Genomic DNA, 23,197 nt, shown 5'->3' on the forward strand with positions numbered 1-23,197 from the left:
ATGTTCGTCCGGAGCTCTTGCTTAATTTTTGAATGCTTGAATTTTCAGAACCCATGATCGTTTGGATTGTTGGGCATTCATACGTATATTGGGCCCATAAGAGGGCTGCAATGCGTACATACACTGAAAATTTAACATTTTCTTTGATCACATTAATATTCATTGGTTTGGTTCCAGAGGAATGAGATGGGCTCAACTAGTCAGTGAGCTGAAGAAAAGGATGTATTCTACTCCAGTTCCGGACTTAGTATTTTCTGAAATTATCCCTAGAATTGCATGGACATCGGTGGGGTTTTTGTTTTTTGAAAAAATTAGAAAAAGGGTCAATCGTGCCATGGAAAAGTTTTTTAGAGTCACGGGTGATTTTTCTTTTCGCCATGTGGATTTGGAAGGCTTTTTAGTAGGGTTCTATAGAAACGACGGGGTACACCTGTCTGACATAGGTGTTGATATATTTAATCTGGGTTTACAAGGAATTGTTGAAAAATGGCTGTGCGATAGTGTGGGGGGACACTAATAGCAATTAGTGTCCTGGTGGGGGAAAATCGCTCAGATGTCTGAGTGGATTCTGGTTTATGATTTATGGAATTATATGAGTTGGAAATGTTAATTTAAAGGGTTAATTGTTTGTTAAATGATTCAGGTTACTCTTAATAAATTAGCACGGCCAATATTTTACCAATGAATATCTGTGTCCAGTGTCAGTTATTATTTGGTATGTGAATGAATGGTTTTTGTGTTATCATGTGTTACTTTAAATTGGTACTTACGTTCTTCAAAGAATTCCTGGCCATATGCACTTCGCACTTCTTCCGGATTCTTCTCCCAAAGGGAACGAAATTTTCCTATAAGTAATTCTGGATCACTTATTAATGTCTTGAAATAACCCGGCTCTATGATGCTGACTTTTACACCAAATCTTCTCATTTCACGTCTGTAAAATGCAAAGAATATAATAAGTGTCAGGAAGGAATATTTTAGTTGAAATACAAAATCTCAGGACGTTTACTCTTACCTGATTCAGATGAGAACTTGCAATATACCCACTCTTTTATGCAAGGCCCATTACATTTTTACTCCCGATATTGTGTAATTCCGGGAGATATAACAGATTTATCATAAAAAACAAACTAAGAACTAGATCAGAATTCCTGAACTTTTGAATGCAGTATTAGGCTCTACTTACATGTCCAGCTGTCATCCTTATATAATATATATGAAAAATTAATAAAAAACAGGATCAGATACAAATGGAAAGGAACCGTTTTTAATTTTGGTGTCTCTGAACGTCCCCAGTGTATTCGACATGCCTAGTGTTTAAAAAACTGATCTGTTAATGGATGATCCGTCAATTTTAAAAAAACGAGAAATATAAACTGATTCAGTTGCTACTCAAATATTTGGAAGGACAAAAAGTTGTGTAGATCATGTTTTTGGTTCTGCTAAAAAAAGGATTTAACCTGAATTACAGATAAGGAACTTATTGGATATTTCCATTCAAATGAACGGATCCTCTACTGGATCATTTGACTTTTACTCTTTATCATAAAAAATATAGTTTGAAAAGCTGGCTGGGAACTGTAGGAGTAGATGTGGTGCTACCCATGGTCAGATTCTCCCTGCTTTGCTCCAAGTGATTGGTGTCTTCCATATGTGTACACAGTCAGAGACCTGTCAGTCATCTGGAACAATCTGGGGGGAGCAGGCCGGGGTTGGGGGAGGGGTAGCGGACTAGTCTTGTCTCTCCCTTTAAATCCCAGTCAGCTATTCAAACTTATCATATTATATTTTATCTGAAACGCCAAAGCATATCAAAGTGAAACACCGTCACGGTCGTCTCCCTGCTAAGGTTTTATCCTGTACTTTAGAGTCCATCTTCTACTGTGAGGTTTGTTGTTTTGTATCCTTCTTTTTATTCCCCCATCTGTCTTTCCTTTCCCTCAGTGTTTATTAGTTTAGTGGCAAGCCTAGTGTACTCGTTGGCCTACTCAATAGACAGGGAGAGTTTAGGGCCAGCTGAGGGACCCAGGTATCCTGATTACCAACAAGTTGAAAGAACCTGTATAGGCCTGCTAGGGACCTCAGTAGTCAGTTTGAGGTGAATACAGGAGGTGCCCCCTCACGCCTCTCATTAGCGGCAGGGAACTCCGTTGCATCATAACCCCGGTGTGTCCCCCTTTTTGTGATGTATTTTGGTAGTGGTCTGATCGCATGTGTCACGCATTATATACGAACATCTCCAACTCAGTGTGTTACACATACCTGGCTGCACTCATGCATCCAAGCTGCTATTTTTAGGCTGGGTGGGCTCAATAAGCATGCATCTCCCCAGCCGGAGAATATCACCCCCCACCTTTCATGGTTTGATATGGCTGGGTATGAAGACTGACAAAAGTCATTAATGAAGTTCTGAAAAACCGCTGGAGCATTAGTCAACTTGAACAGCATTTAAAAATGTTCAAAATGACAATTGGGTGTATTCAAAGCGGTTTTCCACTTACCAGCTTGCAAATACGTATGAGGTTATACGTCCCCATTAAATCAAGCTTAGAAAACCATTTGGCTCCAACTAGTTGATTACACAGGTCAGGTATAAAAGGTAAATGATAGGGATTATGGAGTGTGAACTTATAGTCTCCATAAAATCCAAGCATGGACACAACCCTCCATCTTTTTCTTGACAAAGAAAAACCCAAAGACTACTGAAGAGTTGGATGGCAGTATATGCTCCTTGGCCAGACACTTTTGAATATAGGCTTTCAAGGCATCTCTTTCTGGAAGAGAGAGGTTAAACAAATGAGACTTACGCATTTTGGCACCTGGTATGAATTAAGTTGCACAAACATAAGACCTTTGTGGAGGGAGAACTTCACACTAAGGGGCACTTTGCAAACTACGACATCGCAGGTGCGATGTCGGTGGGGTCAAATCGAAAGTGATGCACATCCGGCGTCGCTGTCGACATCGTAGTGTGTAAAGCATTTTTGATACGATTAATGAGCACAAAAGTGTCGTAATCGTTTCATCGGTGTAGCGTCGGTCATTTCCATGATTTGGGAAAGAACAATGTTACGATGTTGTTCCTCGTTCCTGTGGCACCACACATCGCTGTGTGTGAAGACGCAGGAGCGAGGAACATCTCCTACCTGCATCCCGGCCGGCTATGCGGAAGGAAGGAGGTGGGCGGGATGTTTATGTTCCGCTCATCTCCGCCCGCTGTGTGACGTCGCTATGATGCCGCACGACCCGCCCGCTTAGGAAGGAGGCGGTTCGCCGGCCAGAGCGACGTCGCAGGGCAGGTGAGTGCATGTGAAGCTGCCGTAGCGATAATGTTCGCTACAGCAGTTATCACCATGATATTGCAGCTGCGATGGGGGCGGGGACTATCGCGCTCGGCATCGCAAGCATCGGCTTGCGATGTCGTAGTGTGAAAAGTGCCCCTTAGTCTCAGAAAAAACATCCTCAAAATCCTGAATAAATCCAGGCAGATCGGATCTCATACATGCCAAGGATTTTTCTAAGCCACTGGAGGAACAAAAGTCCCCCCAAGGTTTAATCTCCAGAGTCTCTGAATTAATGGTAGGATTATGTTTAACCAACCAGGGCATGACTAACTTTAGTTTAGCAGGTAAAGATGTAAGGATCATAAGTAAAATGTATTCTGAGTGTACCTCTCTCACTTTCATTCACATTCTCGACCTTAGAAGGAACATGACTTTGAGCAAGGGGAGAATTATCACTCACTAACACCTTAATAGGATACCCGAGAGCAGAAACACTGTACCCACATTCAATAGCAAAATCACTGTCAATGAGATCTAAGGCAGAGCCTGAGCCTACAAATACAAAAGTGACAATGTCGCGGGCGGGGAGGAGGGTGTCAGCACACCGCGCTCACCCCTTCTGCTCGGGTCCGGCAGCTGCTCAGTGGTGGCTCGAGCTGTGGGCCGGATCCCGGGGTTTCCCGAGCGACACTCCTCGCCCGTGAGTGAAAGGGGGGTTTTGTGGTGTGGGGATTGTTATAGTTCGTGATGCCACCCACGGTTGTGGTGATTTCACCACCGCTGCTCAATATGGGGCTCCCGGGGATGGTGATGCGGAGCAGCCAGTTGTTGTGTTGCCCCTCCGTGGGTAGGGGTTGGTGATCCCGGGGCCCGGTGATGGTGAAGTAGGTGCGGGGCCTGGTGGGCGCAGGGACGCGGGGGCAGCGCTGTGCCTTGCGGCACTGTGGTACTCACTCAGCCTGAGACATGGACACAGTTTGTACGGTAAACCAAACGGCTGGTAGGACGGTCCCACAGACGGCTGCACCTGCACTCCCGGTAGGTGACGGTGATGTCCCTCTTCCTTGCACCTATGGTTGACTTGTGGTAGCGGTGGATTCCCTCCGGTTACCCGCTCCCCGACTGCAATCTGGGCCGGAGGAGCTCTACACTTTGCCCGCAGGCGCTGGCCCTGAGGAAACTGGTGCCCTGGCGGTGGCGGTGTCTCCCCGGTTCAGGTTGGGCTGTTGCCTTCAATCGGGACTTGGTTGTTGGGGGATCTGTGTCCCCGTCACTGACGGATTCGGCAAATTTGGCGACTCCTAGCCTTGCCGGGGTCCGAGAGGCCCCTGCCCTGGTGCTGACTGTCCTTCGGAACACTGCTCCAGACCTCCGGGCACACAGCCAACGGGGTCCTTCCAGGAACTTCCAAACGGTCCCCCTCCAGACAGTCACCGCCGTCGCTGACCTTGCTGTTCTGGCCCTACACAAAGCTGGACCCTTCAGGCTTTCTTTCTTTGCTGTCACTTTACTTGCTTTCCTCCTTTTCCACTTTCACTACTTTCACTTTCTTAACTCCTCTACTTAGCTCCTCACACTTGCCCTGCCTGGGCTTCTCTGTTGTTACTCCTTCCACTTCCTCCTCCTGGACTCATCTGCCTGGTTTCTTCCTGCCTCCAGAGCTGTGAGCTCCTTGGTGGGCGGAGCCAACCGCCTGGCCCACCCCCTGGTGTGCATCATCAGACTCCTGGAGGAAGGCAACAAGGATTTCTGGTTAGCATAGATGTGCCTACCTGGAGTGTGGGGTGTGGTGGTGCTGTGACCCGTGTCCCCTGGCTTGCCCAGGGCGACACATTCCCCCTTAGCAAAATGCAGACCGTCCGCGGGCTGCCGTCCTACACCGGTTTTATTTTTCTGTAAAAAGGGGTAACAAGGTTAAACAAACATAAGTAACATTTTTAATACTCTTCCCAAGACGGGAGGCACATTTACTTAAACGTTGCAACGGTTTACGGTCACGGTTTCCGCTCTCTCCCACCCAAGCAACCTGGCCCTGATGCTGCCCCTAAAACCCAGGCAGCACCCCTTGACCCACAGTCCAGCACAAGTCACCCGAGCGGGATCTGTCCTTCCCCTCCAACCTGCCTCTCCGGAGACGGTATTGCGGAAACGGTAACGGTAACCAACATATTTACAAGCCACTTAACGTTTGTGGTGCCCTGCAAGTTCACGGGCTTGTCCATGGATAGTTCCCATGCAAAACTTAAACGGTCCCCACGGGGACAACGGTGCCGGCTCCTGCCGGTTCAATCACAAAAGCAAATCAGGTAACTGTTCGGTAATTTTCATTTTCTTATCATTCTTTCCAAAACTTTTAAACAACAAACACAACTGCAGTGGTGGTCCCAACGGGGACTGCTGCGGCGGGCATCCGCTGCCCTACTCCGGTCCTCCAGGCTCCAGTGCTCCTTCCAAGGGAGGGGGCGCGGCGCTTGCTAGGGCCTCTGGGCTGTCCTTCAGTGTAGCGTCCAGCGCGAACCACCCCCGCTCCCCAAAGAACCGAGTGTACTGGACTATATCACCCGGCATCAGATTACGGCCAGGATGCTCCTCGGGCAGGTGGGCATTCACATCCCGCCGGGCTACAAAAACTTCGGCCTCCAGGCCCGGCTCGTAGATGAACCCGTAGCCCCGGCGGACATCAAACCGCCTCACCTGCCCCACGTACAACGGGCCTCGGGCACGGGAGGTCGCCCGCCGGAAGTGCTCCTTCTCCCGGATCGCTCTGGCCACCAGTTCGGCCTTCTTCTGCTCCCTCTCGGCGATCTCCAGGCCCAGCGGTACCGCCTCCCTATCCCAGTATGGCGCTGCCGCCAGCGCCGGCGCACGGGTCGGGCCCCGCGGGACATCCATAACGTTACCCACTGTCAGGATGGTGGGCGGCGTATCCCGCGGTGTCATGGCCTTGGGCGCTGCCTTGCAGCAACAACCCGGCGCCACCTCAGCCGAGGTGTGGGGGATGGGCATAGGGGCTTTCCGCTGCCGGGCCTTGGGCTCGGAACGGGCCATCGGCTCCGGCTTGGGGAGTTTTTCAAGGGATGCCTCCGGTTCTACTTTCGGCGTCTTCCACGGTAACACCTCCGGTGTGCCGCGGGCTCCGGTTACAGGTCGGCCCGCCTGGGCGGGGACGCTGGGTACTGCTACCGGTTGCGGTGGTAGCAGGCCTAGTGGCGGGGTCACGGCGTCTGGGACGGGTGGCGAGGGAGGCAACAGGGGGAGAGGGCTTGGACCGGGCCCCACAGCCGCGATGACCGGCCCTGCAAGGGCATCGGGACGTGGGTCACTCACCCTCCCTTTCTCCGCCTCCTCCTCGCGTCTCCGCACGGTGGCCACAACATCCGCCATGTCGGCCTCCCACTCCTCCATGAGGAGCTGCATCTTCACCTGCAGCCGTTGGTAGAGCTGCGCGGTCCGGATCTCCACCCACGCCGCGGTTCCAGGCGCGGGGGGTACGGTGTCACGGGACGGCATCCACATGGTGGCTTTTCTGTTTGCTTCCAGGAACGGTATATTTGCAGAGTCCTGGCGTCCCTGCTTTTATAGCCGCAGCTACATGCGTCCACCCGCCATCGCGTCCCCCTTAGCTCTTTCCGGCCCCTCCTCTCTCGGGGCGGGGTTTTGGCCTTCGCGCCTCTACTGCTCGAGAAGACGCTCGAGCGGGAACTTTTCGCGCCAAAGATGGCGGCTTCTGAAATTTTTCTGCCGGATACCTCCGGCGCTAACAAGGCGCACCTCTACCAGACGGCAGAGCGGTAAGATCCTGTTCGTGACACCAAGTTGTCGCGGGCGGGGAGGAGGGTGTCAGCACACCGCGCTCACCCCTTCTGCTCGGGTTCGGCAGCTGCTCAGTGGTGGCTCGAGCTGTGGGCCGGATCCCGGGGTTTCCCGAGCGACACTCCTCGCCCGTGAGTGAAAGGGGGGTTTTGTGGTGTGGGGATTGTTATAGTTCGTGACGCCACCCACGGTTGTGGTGATTTCACCACCGCTGCTCAATATGGGGCTCCCGGGGATGGTGATGCGGAGCAGCCAGTTGTTGTGTTGCCCCTCCGTGGGTAGGGGTTGGTGATCCCAGGGCCCGGTGATGGTGAAGTAGGTGCGGGGCCTGGTGGGCGCAGGGACGCGGGGGCAGCGCTGTGCCTTGCGGCACTGTGGTACTCACTCAGCCTGAGACACGGACACAGTTTGTACGGTAAACCAAACGGCTGGTAGGACGGTCCCACAGACGGCTGCACCTGCACTCCCGGTAGGTGACGGTGATGTCCCTCTTCCTTGCACCTATGGTTGACTTGTGGTAGCGGTGGACTCCCTCCGGTTACCCGCTCCCCGACTGCAATCTGGGCCGGAGGAGCTCTACACTTTGCCCGCAGGCGCTGGCCCTGGGGAAACTGGTGCCCTGGCGGTGGCGGTGTCTCCCCGGTTCAGGTTGGGCTGTTGCCTTCAATCGGGACTTGGTTGTTGGGGGATCTGCGTCCCCGTCACTGACGGATTCGGCAAATTTGGCGACTCCTAGCCTTGCCGGGGTCCGAGAGGCCCCTGCCCTGGTGCTGACTGTCCTTCGGAACACTGCTCCAGACCTCCGGGCACACAGCCAACGGGGTCCTTCCAGAAACTTCCAAACGGTCCCCCTCCAGACAGTCACCGCCGTCGCTGACCTTGCTGTTCTGGCCCTACACAAAGCTGGACCCTTCAGGCTTTCTTTCTTTGCTGTCACTTTACTTGCTTTCCTCCTTTTCCACTTTCACTACTTTCACTTTCTTAACTCCTCTACTTAGCTCCTCACACTTGCCCTGCCTGGGCTTCTCTGTTGTTACTCCTTCCACTTCCTCCTCCTGGACTCATCTGCCTGGTTTCTTCCTGCCTCCAGAGCTGTGAGCTCCTTGGTGGGCGGAGCCAACCGCCTGGCCCACCCCCTGGTGTGCATCATCAGACTCCTGGAGGAAGGCAACAAGGATTTCTGGTTAGCATAGATGTGCCTACCTGGAGTGTGGGGTGTGGTGGTGCTGTGACCCGTGTCCCCTGGCTTGCCCAGGGCGACACAACAATAAACCCAGATTTTCTACCCAAAGAGACATGTAAGGAAAACAGAGATGTACGCATGAGAGGTAACTTCAGACTCTTAGGACCTGTGTCATTACACCGTAAAATCCCTTTTGTTTTTTTCTTTATAAATTAATTCTTGTACTTAAAACACTGTATCATAACATGACCTGAATGACTACAGACTACAGTACAAGTAAAAACAAGAAGGGATTCCCAGTTCAGTTCCCTCTTTGGACTCTCCGCAGGCCCCAATTTGCATAGGTTTGCCCGAGTCTACTGAATGAGAGGCAGAAGTCACTGACACCAATAAATCTGTCCTTATTGTAAGATGCCTGACTGAGCGAACAATCAGTGACATAAGCTCTTCCAGTGACAATGGGGAGGGACTATAAGCCATCATGTCTCTGATCTTTCTAGAAAATCCCTGACAAAACTGACTGCTGAGAGTTGGATCATTCCAGGAGGTTTCCACTGCCAAACAACTGAACTGAGAGCAGTAGTCCTCCACTTTATGATTACACTGAACTAACCTGCAAATCACTGATTCAGCCACAGCAACCTTATCAAGTTCATCGTAAATGAGACCCAGTGTAGAAAAAAAAAGCGTTTACAGAGGTAAATACAGGGGAATCTTCAGGCAAAAAAAATTCCCAAGTCTAGAGAGGTCCATCCTGGACTTCATCAGTATGAAGATCTAGGTAAAAAAATTTCTCTGGACAAAGGTCTAGGAATTTACTACAGAGTTTTTCATGTCTCCAATCTTCAAAACAAGTAGAGGGAAACTGTAGATGCAAGATTCGTAAACCAGCTAATTATGCAAAGAGTTTCATAAGGAGTCAATCAGATCTGTACTGCCTCTACTAATGGAGATTATATTGCAATGATCAATAGTAGAAGAAATTCATATTTGCATGTTCCTAATCAAGGACTTTTTTGCAGATTCCTTTGCATTACAGTCGGATAGAGAACAGCAGAGTTCATCTCCAGTTCAACTCTCTTCCATTCTGGATTTCATCTGCTCCTTTCATAAGATCTATACTAGGTTGGAAGAATTAGGCCTGATATGGTTTTGAGCTCTTGAATGTAAGCAACAAAGTTTTCATCTGCTGATAGTAGACATAGTTATTGAAAGTGGTGAGGAATTTTACATGCAAAAAATATTAAAAGATTGCAGAACTATTCTCTAAGAAATTATTAAATTATGAGTTCACTCATTTCTTTGCATGAATCGGTCCAATTTTCATCAAGAAAAGTTGGACGAGTAAAATCTGTTGGGTATTCCATATGTCATGAGAGTACTTTTCGAGTGTCCGATTTTTTTTCCCACTTAGCATCCGTATGCCATCTGTATATGTTTTTTCTCAGGGACTTTTATTCTACAATAATTTACAGAACTATTTACACTTGACGCATCTATAAGGGATAGGCAGGTTAACAGGTTCTACACCCCCCATACCATATTTACTTAAATAAAGACGACAACTACGACTTTATTGCAAGGAATGGCCACAGCTTTTATTTAACCGTATATATGTCTACCAAATTCGTGGCTCAACATGCCACCCATTGTTAAACATAACCTTTATACATATATACCCTTATAACCAAAAACCACCGATAGATCCATCCGAGAGGGAAACAACCATCCTTCTTAACCCCCCGGCCGTAAACCTCCAACCGGCCCAGAGGACCACCTCGGCCATGACCAACCGGCCCAAGGTGAGGGGTAATAACGTTCCATCGTTAATTACCCCCACCCAGAACCTGCAGGACCTTCGCCTACAAGTTCCCATCCACTCCGGAGCCACTCCCCTTGAGCGACTTCGTACCAACAAACCGACTGTCGGTACTCCCAACCTCTCAGACGGACCTATCCCCCCGCTGTGACAACAAAACAAACATCTTTTTTTTTTTTTTTTGACAAAAACCATCACCCCCTTTTGTTGTTCTTTTTCTCTCTTTTTTTTTTTTTTTTACAATAAGGGCGGGCGGGTGGGCACAAAGTTTAAGCGACGAAAGGGGAGGTAACACATTTTACATTCTCTTTATACCTCCAACTACGCCCCCACCCCTTCCTTGCTCTCCACCAATCCCCCCTCCAGTACCAACCACCAATCCCATGCCCCCATCTACCTCCCTCATCCCCAACCAAAACCTTTAAGTCCTTACTACCCTGCACCCTCCCGATCGTCATGGGCCTGTTCACCCCTATGGGGCTCACTGCCCTTCTTGACGCATCTATAAGGGATAGGCAGGTTAACAGGTTCTACACCCCCCATACCATATTTACTTAAATAAAGACGATAACTACGACTTTATTGCAAGGAATGGCCACAGCTTTTATTTAACCGTATATATGTATACCAAATTCGTGGCTCAACATGCCACCCATTGTTAAACATAACCTTTATACATATATACCCTTATAACCAAAAACCACCGATAGATCCATCCGAGAGGGAAACAACCATCCTTCTTAACCCCCCGGCCGTAAACCTCCAACCGGCCCAGAGGACCACCTCGGCCATGACCAACCGGCCCAAGGTGAGGGGTAATAACGTTCCATCGTTAATTACCCCCACCCAGAACCTGCAGGACCTTCGCCTACAAGTTCCCATCCACTCCAAAGCCACTCCCCTTGAGCGACTTCGTACCAACAAACCGACTATCGGTACTCCCAACCTCTCAGACGGACCTATCCCCCCGCTGTGACAACAAAACAAACATCTTTTTTTTTTTTTTGACAAAAACCATCACCCCCTTTTGTTGTTCTTTTTCTCTCTTTTTTTTTTTATGTGTAAATTACTCTCTTTTTTTTTTTTTTTACAATAAGGGCGGGCGGGTGGGCACAAAGTTCAAGCGATGAAAGGGGAGGTAACACATTTTACATTCTCTTTATACCTCCAACTACGCCCCCACCCCTTCCTTGCTCTCCACCAATCCTCCCTCCAGTACCAACCACCAATCCCATGCCCCCATCTACCTCCCTCATCCCCAACCAAAACCTTTAACTCCTTACTACCCTGCACCCTCCCGATCGTCATGGGCCTGTTCACCCCTTTGGGGCTCACTGCCCTTCTTGACGCATCTATAAGGGATAGGCAGGTTAACAGGTTCTACACCCCCCATACCATATTTACTTAAATAAAGACGATAACTACGACTTTATTGCAAGGAATGGCCACAGCATTTATTTAACCGTATATATGTATACCAAATTCGTGGCTCAACATGCCACCCATTGTTAAACATAACCTTTTATACATATATACCCTTATAACCAAAAACCACCGATAGATCCATCCGAGAGGGAAACAACCATCCTTCTTAACCCCCCGGCCGTAAACCTCCAACCGGCCCAGAGGACCACCTCGGCCGTGACCAATCGGCCTAAGGTGAGGGGTAATAACGTTCCATCGTTAATTACCCCCACCCAGAACCTGCAGGACCTTCGCCTACAAGTTCCCATCCACTCCGAAGCCACTCCCCTTGAGCGACTTCGTACCAACAAACCGACTGTCGGTACTCCCAAACCTCTCAGACGGACCTATCCCCCCGCCACAGACCGGCCAAGTGACACCCTTACTTGGCCCGGGCCCCCCACACTCCAAGTGCTTGCTCCAGGCCATCCCCTCAAACCCAGCATCCATAAATCCAGACCCACATCGGTCAAGTGAACCCCATCTCCCCTTAAGTACTGTTCCGTGGACTCCTCCAATTCTCTATGCCGCACCACCAACCCCACCATTCCGTGCCACAAACCTGCCAATTGCCCGGTTCAGCTTGCTCCGAGCCCTATTAATACGGTCCACTGACCTACCAAAACGCCACTGCGTACGAGCTATGATGTCCAACCAAACAATCACAATGCCCGGGAACGCCCTCCACAAATGTAACAAGTCGAACTTTATGTCCATTTTCAATTCCCTTGCCGACCTTACTCCCAAATCATTCCCACCCACGTATAAAATTAACACATCCGGGTCACGATCCATACGGCTATAATAAGCCACCTCTGGGCGCACCCTACCCCAGGTCATGCCCCGGATTCCCAGCCACTTTACTCGGGCCTCCGTCACCGACACTCCAAGCTGCCGACCATCGCGACGCACATCCGCCCGCAACGCTCCCCAATACACGTAGGAGTGCCCGAGGATCCACACAAGGCATGGCCCTACAAAATATAAACACCACGAATAAAACAGCAACAGCCAAGAAAATGTCACATACCAGTATCAAAACGCAAAACAGGAATTCCCCACCCCCGAATCATCATCTGACCAAATGAGGCCTAATGTACAAGCGAAACCTGGAAGACTCCCACCTCCCAATCCGCCGTATACAATCCTCACTCAAACCCCACCTAGCGGCTTCCGTAGCCGCCCCAATCCGGAAGGAGTGAGACCCGTACTCACTTGGCTCCTCCCCCACCCGTGCTAAGGCCGCCTTCAGCACCGCAATGAATTGGTAACGCGACAAGGCCAATCCGTCCGCATGCCGCAGGAAAACGCCAGGGTAACCTCCGCGCACCTTTAAAACTCCGAAACCTTTACCACCGGGCACAGTTGGTGTCCCGGTAATGCAAACAACACCACTAAGCGCCCCCGCCCCCTCTGATCCGTCTTCGAAAAACGAAGCCGACATTCCACTCTATCCTCCCCCAGCATTACATCCTCCATCATCAAACCACCCATTGCTTGCTTAGTCGGGCTGACCAATTCACCAATGCGAAAGGCACCAAAAAACGCCAATACAAAAGCTACCGAAAACAACACCCTCTCAAAAGGAGACGAACACAATTCCCCCAAACATCCCACTAAACGCCCCAACAAAGGCAATGACACCGGCCGCCTCATGTCACGCGACTGGGCCCCTTTCCGAAAACCCTTCATTGCCTGCCGCACCAGAAAATCCTTAGTCGCGTCCCGGACCCCTTGCATCTGAAACAAGAAGGCCAATGCCGCCAACTTGCCACCCATCACCGAAACGGACCGACCTGCCGAAAAATCACCACTAATTAACATCAGGACCCCCAACACTCGGCCTTTGTAACCCGACTCCATGAAGTCCCTTCTTTCCAACTCTGCCCATTCCTTCCACACCGCCTGATATCGGCACCAAGTAGCCTCAGACACCGATCTCCTAATCCCCTCAAAAGCTACACCGATGCCAAGTCCCACAGCCCGTCCGGGCAAGGTTCTCCATCCGCATCCACTCCCGGCACCAGCTTCCTGAACCTGCAAAACTGAAACCGTGATAGAGCGTCAGCCACCTCGTTTCGAATCCCTGCCACGTGCCGAGCCACCACACAAATGTTCAACTCCAAACAACGCAACACCAAGTGCCGTAAATACCCCACAACCGGCGGGGATTTTGCCGACAGCGCATTGATGGAATGCACCACCGCCATGTTGTCACAGTGCATGCAAACCCTTCTTCCGGAAAAACGGGGCCCCACAACTCCACTGCCACAATGATGGGAAACAATTCCAGCAGCGCCAAATTCTTCACCAGACCTGCTTCCACCCAAAGCTTTGGCGATTTTCCAACACACCAGTGCGTCTGAAAAATTGCCCCAAAACCTGTCGCTCCAGCCGCATCAGTATACAACTCCAACTGGCTATTGGACAAAGCCTTGCTCATCCAAAGGGTCCGACCGTTGTACCGGTCCAAGAACTTCTCCCAAACCAACAAATCCCCCTTCATCACTTTTGTCACTCTGACAAAGTGATTCGGAGCTCTTACCCCCGCGGTTGCACTTGCCAGCCTCCTATTAAATATCCGCCCCATCGGCATAATGCGACAAGCGAAATTCAATTTCCCGAGCACTGACTGCAAATCCCGCAACCGCACCTTCTTGGCCTGATACAAAGACCGCACCGACGCCTTCAAATCCAGAAGCTTCCCCTCAGGCAATCGGCATTCCATTGCCAGTGTATCAATTTCAATACCTAAAAAACATAGAGCCGTCACCGGCCCCTCTGTTTTTTCTTTTGCCAACGGAATACCCAGGCTCCGCGCGATCCGCTCTAACGTAAACAACAACAAGGAGCAAACCGAAGAGCCCGCCGGACCCACGCAAAAGAAGTCATCCAAGTGATTCATCATAGTGAATCACTGAATGGACCCCTGCCACGTCTTTGACTACCCATTCCACAAAGGTACTAAATGCCTCAAAATGAGCACACGAAATGGAACAGCCCATCGGCAGGCAGCGATCCACATAGTATTCCCCATCCTACATACACCCTAAGAGATGAAGACTCTCTGGATGCACCGGAAGTAAACGAAAAGCTGCTTCCACATCCGCCTTTGCCATCAGGGCCCCCCGCCCAGCAGCCCTTACCAGCTCCAATGCCTTATCAAAGGATACATAAGAAACTGCCGACAACTCCGGTGATATCCCATCATTCACCGACAATCCCGCCGGATAAGATAAATGATGGATGAGCCGAAATTTGTTCGGCTCCTTTTTAGGCACCACCCCAAGGGGGGAAATCCTTAAATTGGAGAATGGCGGGTCCTGGAATGGACCCGCCATTCTCCCCAACTCCACCTCCTTTTGCAGCTTTTCCTTCACCACCGACGGATGTTCTTTTGCGGACCTCAAATTCCCCGGGCGAAACACCGGCGCCTCAGATTCAAACGGAATCCGAAAACCTTCCGTAAAACCACGTGCCAACAATTCCGCCGCTCTAACATCCGGGTACCTATTTAGATAGGGAAGCATCGCCTCTACCCTCACTGGCGTCCTCCCTTTTTCCAGACCCCTCCCCCACCTTTCCTCTTCCTTTCTTAAAGCACCTGGCCAGGGAGTGAGAACCTCCACATCCGGAACACTCATGTTTGAAACGACATGAGGCCCCGAACTTACACTGGCCCTCGTTATATTGCCAACAAGCCCCCTTTTTCTGTCCAGCCGGGGACCCGCCGCTTGCACCTGGGCTCCCGGCACCACCTCGAAAGGGCTGAGCCGGAGCCGTCATTAGCCACATCCACAAAGAAATATCTTTGTGTCCCCACTGAACACCAGGCCGCAGAGCCTTCCGTTGCCGGAACTGCTCGTCATATCTTAACCACCCTAATCCGCCGTATACTCTATACGCCTCCCCTATCGCGTCCATATAACCAAATAGGGCGGAACAATGCTCCGGCTCCTTTTCCCCAATCACGCTGGCCAAGATCGCAAAGGCCTGCAGCCAATTGGTAAACGTCCTCGGGATCAACCTATACCTCCGTTTTTCCTCGTCCTCCTTCTCCTTTTTTGTATCACTGGGCTTCACCTTATCCAAATTAAACTTCTCCAAGGGAAGCAGGGAAAAAATTTACACATACTCCCCTTTCCAAATCTTGTCCCTCACTTCCTTTTTTAAATGAACCCCTAACTGACCTTCAAAACACACATAAATTTCACTCCGCGCCCTATCATCCAACCGCACAACCTCATCCTCTTTCTCTTTTTCCTTTTCCGCCTCCTTACTCGCACCCACGTCAGCCGCCCCACCGGCCGCCTGTCCCGCACCTACCGCCGCGGTAGTGTCCCGCGCTGCAACCTCACGCACCGGCGCCTCTGTCTGCACCCCCTCCGAGGGGCCAACCCACGCCCCCACCGGAGCCCCAGGCCCAATCCGACTACCCCGTTCCGCCGACAACCCCTGCAACACCCCCAAAAGCTGCCCCCAAAACTCCGGGCCCGGTAGACCAGATTGACCGACCGCACTCGCCCCTTGCGTAACACTTCCCGCGGAGGAACCCCCTCCCCCGCCCGCACTACCCACAGCATTAAACATTTCTGTCGTTCGCTCACCAGGCTGCCGTTGCACCGACGTCGGCACAGCCGTGCCCCGATCATCCTGCTGTCGTTCCGTCCGACCTGTCGCTGCCATCGACTCTTCATCCCCTCCGGAGTCCGAACTGCCGCTGCAGGCCACAGGGGGGACCAGCGAGGGGACAGCCCGCACCTGGCGGCCGTCGACCCCCACGGTCACCGCACCCCGCTCCTCTGGGCGCCTCCTGCTGGACCTCAGTCTCTTGGCACGACGTGGCGCCGTACCGCCGTCCATCCCTGCTGGCCTCCGGTATCCTTGCTTTCGCCGCTGCTGCGTCCTCCCTGCTCATTGGGCTCCCTCCCTGCCGACTGCGGGACCGCCGTCCCGCCTCTGACAAACGCCGGGAACCCCCCCCAGCACGATCCTCGCCGGAGGGGACCGTAATCCGGGACCGCACCATGCCCGCCGGGCCACCGCACTCTTCTCCCGCTCGTCTCTGCCCGCCGCCGCACTCCACCTCCACTACCCGTCCTGAGTCGCTCCCCTGCCATCTGCAGGGAGTCTCCACCGCCAATCCGATACGCTGGGCTCCACCCCCGGCCCGCACATCACCGGGGGTTGCCGCTACTCCGCTCCGGGACCTTGCAGGCCGCGGACCGGAAGTAGGCCTCGCCGAAGCTCCGCCCACCTCCGACCCGCGGGATCTCCGGCGAGGATTCCTCCCGGCAGCCGGCAGCTCCACTACAGCAGACGCGGGGCTCCCTCGTGCCGGAGGGTCCCCGAAGGGGCTCCTTGATCTCCTCCTCCCCCCTCCGCTGGGGGAGTAGCGCACCGGCGGCCGTGACCGCCGAGCACGTAGAACAGGCCCGGGCGCAGGAGCAGCAGGAATCACCGCTCCAGCACCGCAGACCGCCGCCAGCTGATCCCGCAGTACATCCGCACCCAGGACCTCAGCAGCCCCACGCACTAAATCCATTAACGCAGCCAGGTCAGCCATCGCAGTGGGCTGCAGCACAGACGTCCTGGGGCACAAAGTTCAAGCGACGAAAGGGGAGGTAACACATTTTACATTCTCTTTATACCTCCAACTACGCCCCCACCCCTTCCTTGCTCTCCACCAATCCCCCCTCCAGTACCAACCACCAATCCCATGCCCCCATCTACCTCCCTCATCCGCAACCAAAACCTTTAACTCCTTACTACCCTGCACCCTCCCGATCGTCATGGGCCTGTTCACCCCTATGGGGCTCACTGCCCTTCTTAAACTCGAAAACGTCCTTCTTTCCATACTTTTTTTTTAGTCATTTACACAAATCACAAAAACACCAATGGAAAAATGAAAAAGTGTTAAAAGGGGTTTTCCAATACTTTATAACCCCATGTCCACCTCAGTTTGTCCTCACAGTTGCAGGAAAGCATAATTGCAATTGTCGTTTATTACATCATAGCAAACAATGTAGAGACATATTCAATCTCATGATTGGCAGCAAGGTGCCAGCTTACAAGTATGTTATGAAATAAAATTTAAAAAATGCTTGTCTGCAGCTTGTAAAACAAATGGGTAAAGTAATAATGTAGTGAACAACCCCTGTAAAATATGATGTTTCACTTTACCATGTTTTATCCAAACCTTCAGGAAAAATATATGTCATGATCAGCAGCAACTAACAAAACATCAGGCAACATGAGTCAAACATTGAAAAAAACATTTGGAAAAAGATGTCCGGCAGCTATGTGTTACTGATGACGAGTCTTATGTCAGACTCTGGCAGTTTCTCTCTGACCTACTACTTTCCTAGACTAATTTCTGTCTGTGTGTGTGTGTGTGTGTGTGTGTGTGTGTGTGTGTGTGTGTGTGTGTGTGTGTGTGTGTGTGTGTGTGTAAAAGGAGGAGTGACCTACCATTCTCGTGGTACAGCAATGTGCAGTAAGTCCTTCCCTGAAATAGACATTGTCTGGATGCGAGAATACGTTTTTCCATAACCGCTATGCAGGGCTTCCACTAGGAATTTCGGGGCCCCATACTGGCAAAATTTCGGGGCCCCTTAAGGTTCCACCCCAGCTCCGCCTCCGCCCCGTGAATCTTCCACAGTCCCACTGCCACTCTTGGAATAACTTCACTTCGGCACTACAGCCTCACCAATCACACATTAACCCTTCACATTGAACACCGTATCACACACGCAGCCATCAGATTTTGTTTTGGCCATCAGACTTTTCCACAACAAGGTGGACGCTTTTGGCCGGGCCCTACTCTACTCTAACTTTTTTTTTTTTAAATCTAACTTCTTTGGTATATATTTATTTTTCGTATATCTATTTTTTTTCTTTAAGGGAATGTGTCACATACAGTTTTTAAACTAATTGAAACCAAATTGTGATAATGCTGACATGTGGATTTAGACCTAACAACCCCTTCAAAGGGAATCTGTCACCAGGTTTTTAACACCTAATCTGAGCGCAGCATAACATAGGGGAAGAGATCCTGATTCCAGCGATTGTCACTTATTGGGCTGCTTAGTGTAGTTTTGATAACATCACTGGTTACCAGCAGGCGATTATCATTACAGGACTACTTGGCATGCTGCAAGTAGTCCAGCATATTCATGAGCTCTGTATAACTGCTAGATCTGCAGCAGAGAAAACATTGATTTTATGACAATGACAGCAAACTGCCCAGTAAATGACACATCGCTGGAATCAGGGTATCTGTCTCTACATTATGCTGCTCTCAGATGGGCGAGAAAAAACCTGCTGACAGAAACATTTTAAAACTCATTCAGCAGTCGGTGAAAACCAGTCTACACTTGGACCGCAGTGCATGGACTGGCCATGGGTCTCCTGACCTGACCTCAGCAGCCTCAGAGCATATATTAGGACGCAGGTCAGGAGATCGGTGTCCAGGCCATGCACGGCATGTTAAGCTGAGATTTAAACTGATGGTTCTTTATGAGAGCGGAGGAGAAAAGATCCTTCATGGAAACTGGGATCCAAATTCATCAACCTGTATAAGATAGTCACTGTGATCAATCCAGTAGCATTTTGCCTTGCCTTGCCACATACTTTTAAAATCCATAATGTGTTTCACTGATCACTCCTCAAAAAACAAAGCTTTTTCAGAACCAGTACCGTTGCCTCCGCCTCCAGTTGTGGTCGATGAGAATCTTGAGTTTCAGATAGCCAAGATTAATGATTCCCATTTTGTACGCCGATCACTTCAGTACTTTGTACATTGGAAAAGTTATGATCCAGAGGAGAGTATGTGGGTTCTAGCATCCAATGATGCTGTCACAGGGCTATCATGACAAAAACTGACCTCTCCTATCCTTGAGGGCAGAAGGTTGCAGCACATGACTATATACAACCTGTGTTGATTGGAGCTGCTTTGCTTTCCTGTAAGCCATACAGATTACCTTGTGTTAGTGCTGCAAGGATTAAAGCTGTTCCTTTGTCTCCTAAGGCTTTCCACCCTTGCCTATCTCAGCGGTTCTGTTTTATCCACTTACCTTGTATAAGTACTCACCTCTTAAGGTGGTGTTACACGCAGCGATATCGCTAGCGATATCGCTGGTGAAAACACCCGCCCCCGTCGTTTGTGCGTCACGGGCAAATCGCTGCCCGTGGCGCACAATATCGTTCGGAGCCGTCCCACGTACTTACCTGCCTAGCGACGTCGCTTTGGCCGGCGAACCGCCTCCTTTCTAAGGGGGGCGGTTCGTGCGGCGTCACAGCGGCGTCACTAAGTGGCCGCCCAATAGAAGCAGAGAGGCGGAGATGAGCGGCTGTAACATCCCGCCCACCTCCTTCCTTCCTCATTACCGGTGGCCGCAGGTAAGCTGTAGTTCGTCGTTCCTGAGGTATCACACACAGCGATGTGTGCTGCCTCGGGAACGACGAACAACCTGCGTCCTCTACAATCAATGATATTTTTAAAATGAACGACGTGTTAATGATGGACGATTTGGTGAGTATTTTCCATTGTTAACGGTCATTCATGCGTGTCACACGCAACGACGTCCCTAACGATGCCGGATGTGCGTCACGGAATCTGTGACCCCGGCAATATATCGTTAGATACGTCGTTGCGTGTAATGGAGCCTTTACCGTGGGTAATTGCCAGTGATAGCCTGGAATACCTTGGTATCGGTATAGAGGTGTGAGCCATGAAATGAATTATTTCTGGAGATAGCAGCCTGGAAGTTTATTTTACCCCCTCTGTCTAATTTCCTTTGTATCTGTATGATAAAGCAGGACTAGTGTTCCTGCTGCCCTACACACTAGACAGGGCCATGCTAAGAGTAAAGCCTGCTTTACACGAGACGATAGATTGTGCGATAGCACAATCGATCGTACCCGCCCCCGTCGTTTTTGCGTCACGGGCAATTAGTTGCCCATGGCACACAAACTTGTTTAACCCCCGTCACACGTACTTACCTTCCGGATGACCTCGCTGTGGGCGACGAACGTCCACTTCCTGGAGTGGGCGGGACGTTCGGCGTCACAGCGACGTCACAAGGCAGGCGGCCAATAGAAGTGGAGGGGCGGAGATGAGCGGGATGTAAAGATCCCGCCCACCGCCTCCTTCCATTAAGCTGTCGGGTGCCGCGGGAGGCAGGTAAAGCTGCTGTTCATCGTTCCCGTGGTGTCACACGGAGCAACATGTGATGCCACGGAAACGATGATCAACCGCCGCCATTTTAATTAAACAATTTTATGAAACCTAGTGACGAGTACACGACTCACGATTTGTGAGCGATACTGCGTCTCTAGGAGGTGTCACACGACACCACGTCGTGCGGTATGCCGGATGTGCGTCACGAAAACCGTGACCCCAACGACATATCGTACAATCTATCGTCTCGTGTAAAGCCCGCTTAAGTCAGGGGTAGGCATGTGAATGCCGCATGGGGTGAAAGAACCAGTCTAGGGATGTCAGGGAGCTCAGAGTTGCTTAGGGTAAGGGTGAGGGGTTACCTTTGCTGTTTGCCCTAGTGGCAATATACCCCTTTCCATTTGTCTCTCCGTGCTCTGTTTGACTTCTTAATGAAGTGTGACAGATATGTTCTTGCCATTAATTTCTAAATTTTTTCATTTTTTTTTAAATGACATGGAAACATGTCTAACTTTGTCTAACTTTGTCTAACTTTCAACTGCTATGTTGTGTTGTAAATAAAAAATGACTATGAGATTTCCAAATCATTGCATTCTTCTTTTCTTTACACAGTGCCCTATTTTGTTTTAGAATTGGGGTTATAGAATAAGTGGAATAAAAGTTAGAGAACACAAATTGAAATGCTAAGTTAGCCTCTTGTTGAATATACAGTATAGGTAATGAACGGTATTCTGGAATAAACGACTGCTTACCGGAGATTGTCTGAGAAAGATTCTACTCCAAATTTCGATATACAATATCCTCCACCACAGATACTTATTCTTCCAGCAATGCTTGACATATTAACAACACGACCTCGAGCTCTTCGAATCATGGGCAACATTTTGAGTGTCACATCAATAAGTCCTAATAGATTTACATTTAAAACTTTGGTAAAATCATCTTTAGTCAGCCACTCGCTGACTGCAATAGGGATTGCCAAGCCAGCATTATTCATCAGACCCCAGAGTCCTGTAAAAGATGTGCATAAGGAAAAGAAAATTACTGTGAAGGAAAGTTAAATCTTTTGTTGATTTGCACAAGAAAAATGTCAAAATGGTGTTAAACCTTTGTAATCTTTGAAAGGTAATCTTATGACATCATTAGTCATATGGTGGCCATTCACATAAAAATTATACATCTATTTTGTTAACCTCATCTGTCTTCACCGACAAACAGTAGTATAGGTATGTATTGCAACTAACAAGCGTAGCGTCAGTGAAGGTGCTAAACAACATTAGATTTTAGATATATGCACAACATTAACATCAGATCACATACAAATGAGTATGTTCTCCCCATGTTTGTGTGGGTTTCCTCCGGTCTCCTCTCACACTGCAAAGACATACTGTTGGGGAATTTGAACTGTGAGCCCCAATGGGGACAGAAATGACAATGTTTATAAAGCGCTGTGGAATATGATGTCACTGTAAAACAATAAGCGTCTGCAGGGGGTTAAATAAGGAACGGTCAGGGCTCACCTGTTGTCACGCTCCCCGGGTCCCCTGCGCTGCTCTCCGGCTCACCTGTCGCGCTCCCCGGTTCTTCGGTCCGGTCTCCGCCGCTCCCCGCTCCCCAGCGTCCATTGCCTGCGCTTCCCAGGCGTCCTGGTCCCCGCTCCCGGCGCCCGTCGGCTTCTCAGCCCCAGTCCTGCGCTGCTGCTTCCTCCTCTCAGCTTCCTGCTATGGCTTCTGGCACCCGGGCCGCGCGCATGCGCATTAGGGCGCGCGCGCGGTCACTGACCCTTTCTTAAAGGGCCAGCGTCCATTAACAGGAAATGAAGCACACAGGTACAGGGTATAAAGGGGTTCAATGTCCAAGTGGGCGGGCCCTGATCTTCGTGTTTCTCAAGCTAGGAGTCAGGTCTCCTGGTGTTCTTGTGAGATACTCACCTCTCTCTCTTCTAGAGCCGATCCTGCCTCGCCATCCGGTCCTGCCGAATCCCGAAACCCGAACGCTGTCCATCTGCCATCCTGACAGTCCATGCCATCTCTGATCCCTGCGGTGACCCGTCATCTCGCTCCAAAGGTTCCGGACTCCGCCTGACATCATCTCGGCTTCCGAACCTGAGCTCCGTCACCCGGACTACCGTCAGTGACTCCGTGGTCCCAGGGACTTCTCCATTTGTGCACGGACTGTTCTGCTACTTGTAGTGCTCCAGCTACCGGACCCCTTACCATCATCAAGGAGTTCGGCCCAGTGGATCCACCTCCTGGGTCTGCCCGTCCACCTGGTCCTAACAGTAAGATCAGGCCATGGATCCCGCTGAAGCACTAGCAGCCGTACAGGAGGAACTCACACGTCAGCGTGAGACTCAGACCCGCATGCTGCAATTCATGTCTTCTGTGGACGCCCGCCTGAACACACTACAAGCGTCAGTTACGTCTGCAACATCCCGGGCTTCCACTAGACAA

At 50.6% G+C, this 23,197-nt stretch overlaps 1 protein-coding gene across 2 annotated transcripts in view; it reads right to left on the reverse strand.

The window, feature by feature from the left end:
• The window catches only part of LOC142290490 (retinol dehydrogenase 16-like), a 118,432-nt gene that overhangs the window by 20,500 nt on the left and 74,735 nt on the right, over window positions 1-23,197 (reverse strand). For both annotated transcript variants that reach the window (XM_075334451.1, XM_075334450.1), the window contains 2 exons: window positions 21,497-21,755; window positions 771-934 (listed from right to left, as the gene is read on the reverse strand). In XM_075334451.1, coding sequence (XP_075190566.1) covers window positions 771-934; window positions 21,497-21,755 — 423 coding nt within the window. The remainder of the gene's footprint in view (window positions 1-770; window positions 935-21,496; window positions 21,756-23,197) is intronic.

This window comes from Anomaloglossus baeobatrachus, chromosome 2 (genome assembly GCF_048569485.1).
Source record: "Anomaloglossus baeobatrachus isolate aAnoBae1 chromosome 2, aAnoBae1.hap1, whole genome shotgun sequence".
Classification (NCBI taxonomy): domain Eukaryota; kingdom Metazoa; phylum Chordata; class Amphibia; order Anura; family Aromobatidae; genus Anomaloglossus; species Anomaloglossus baeobatrachus.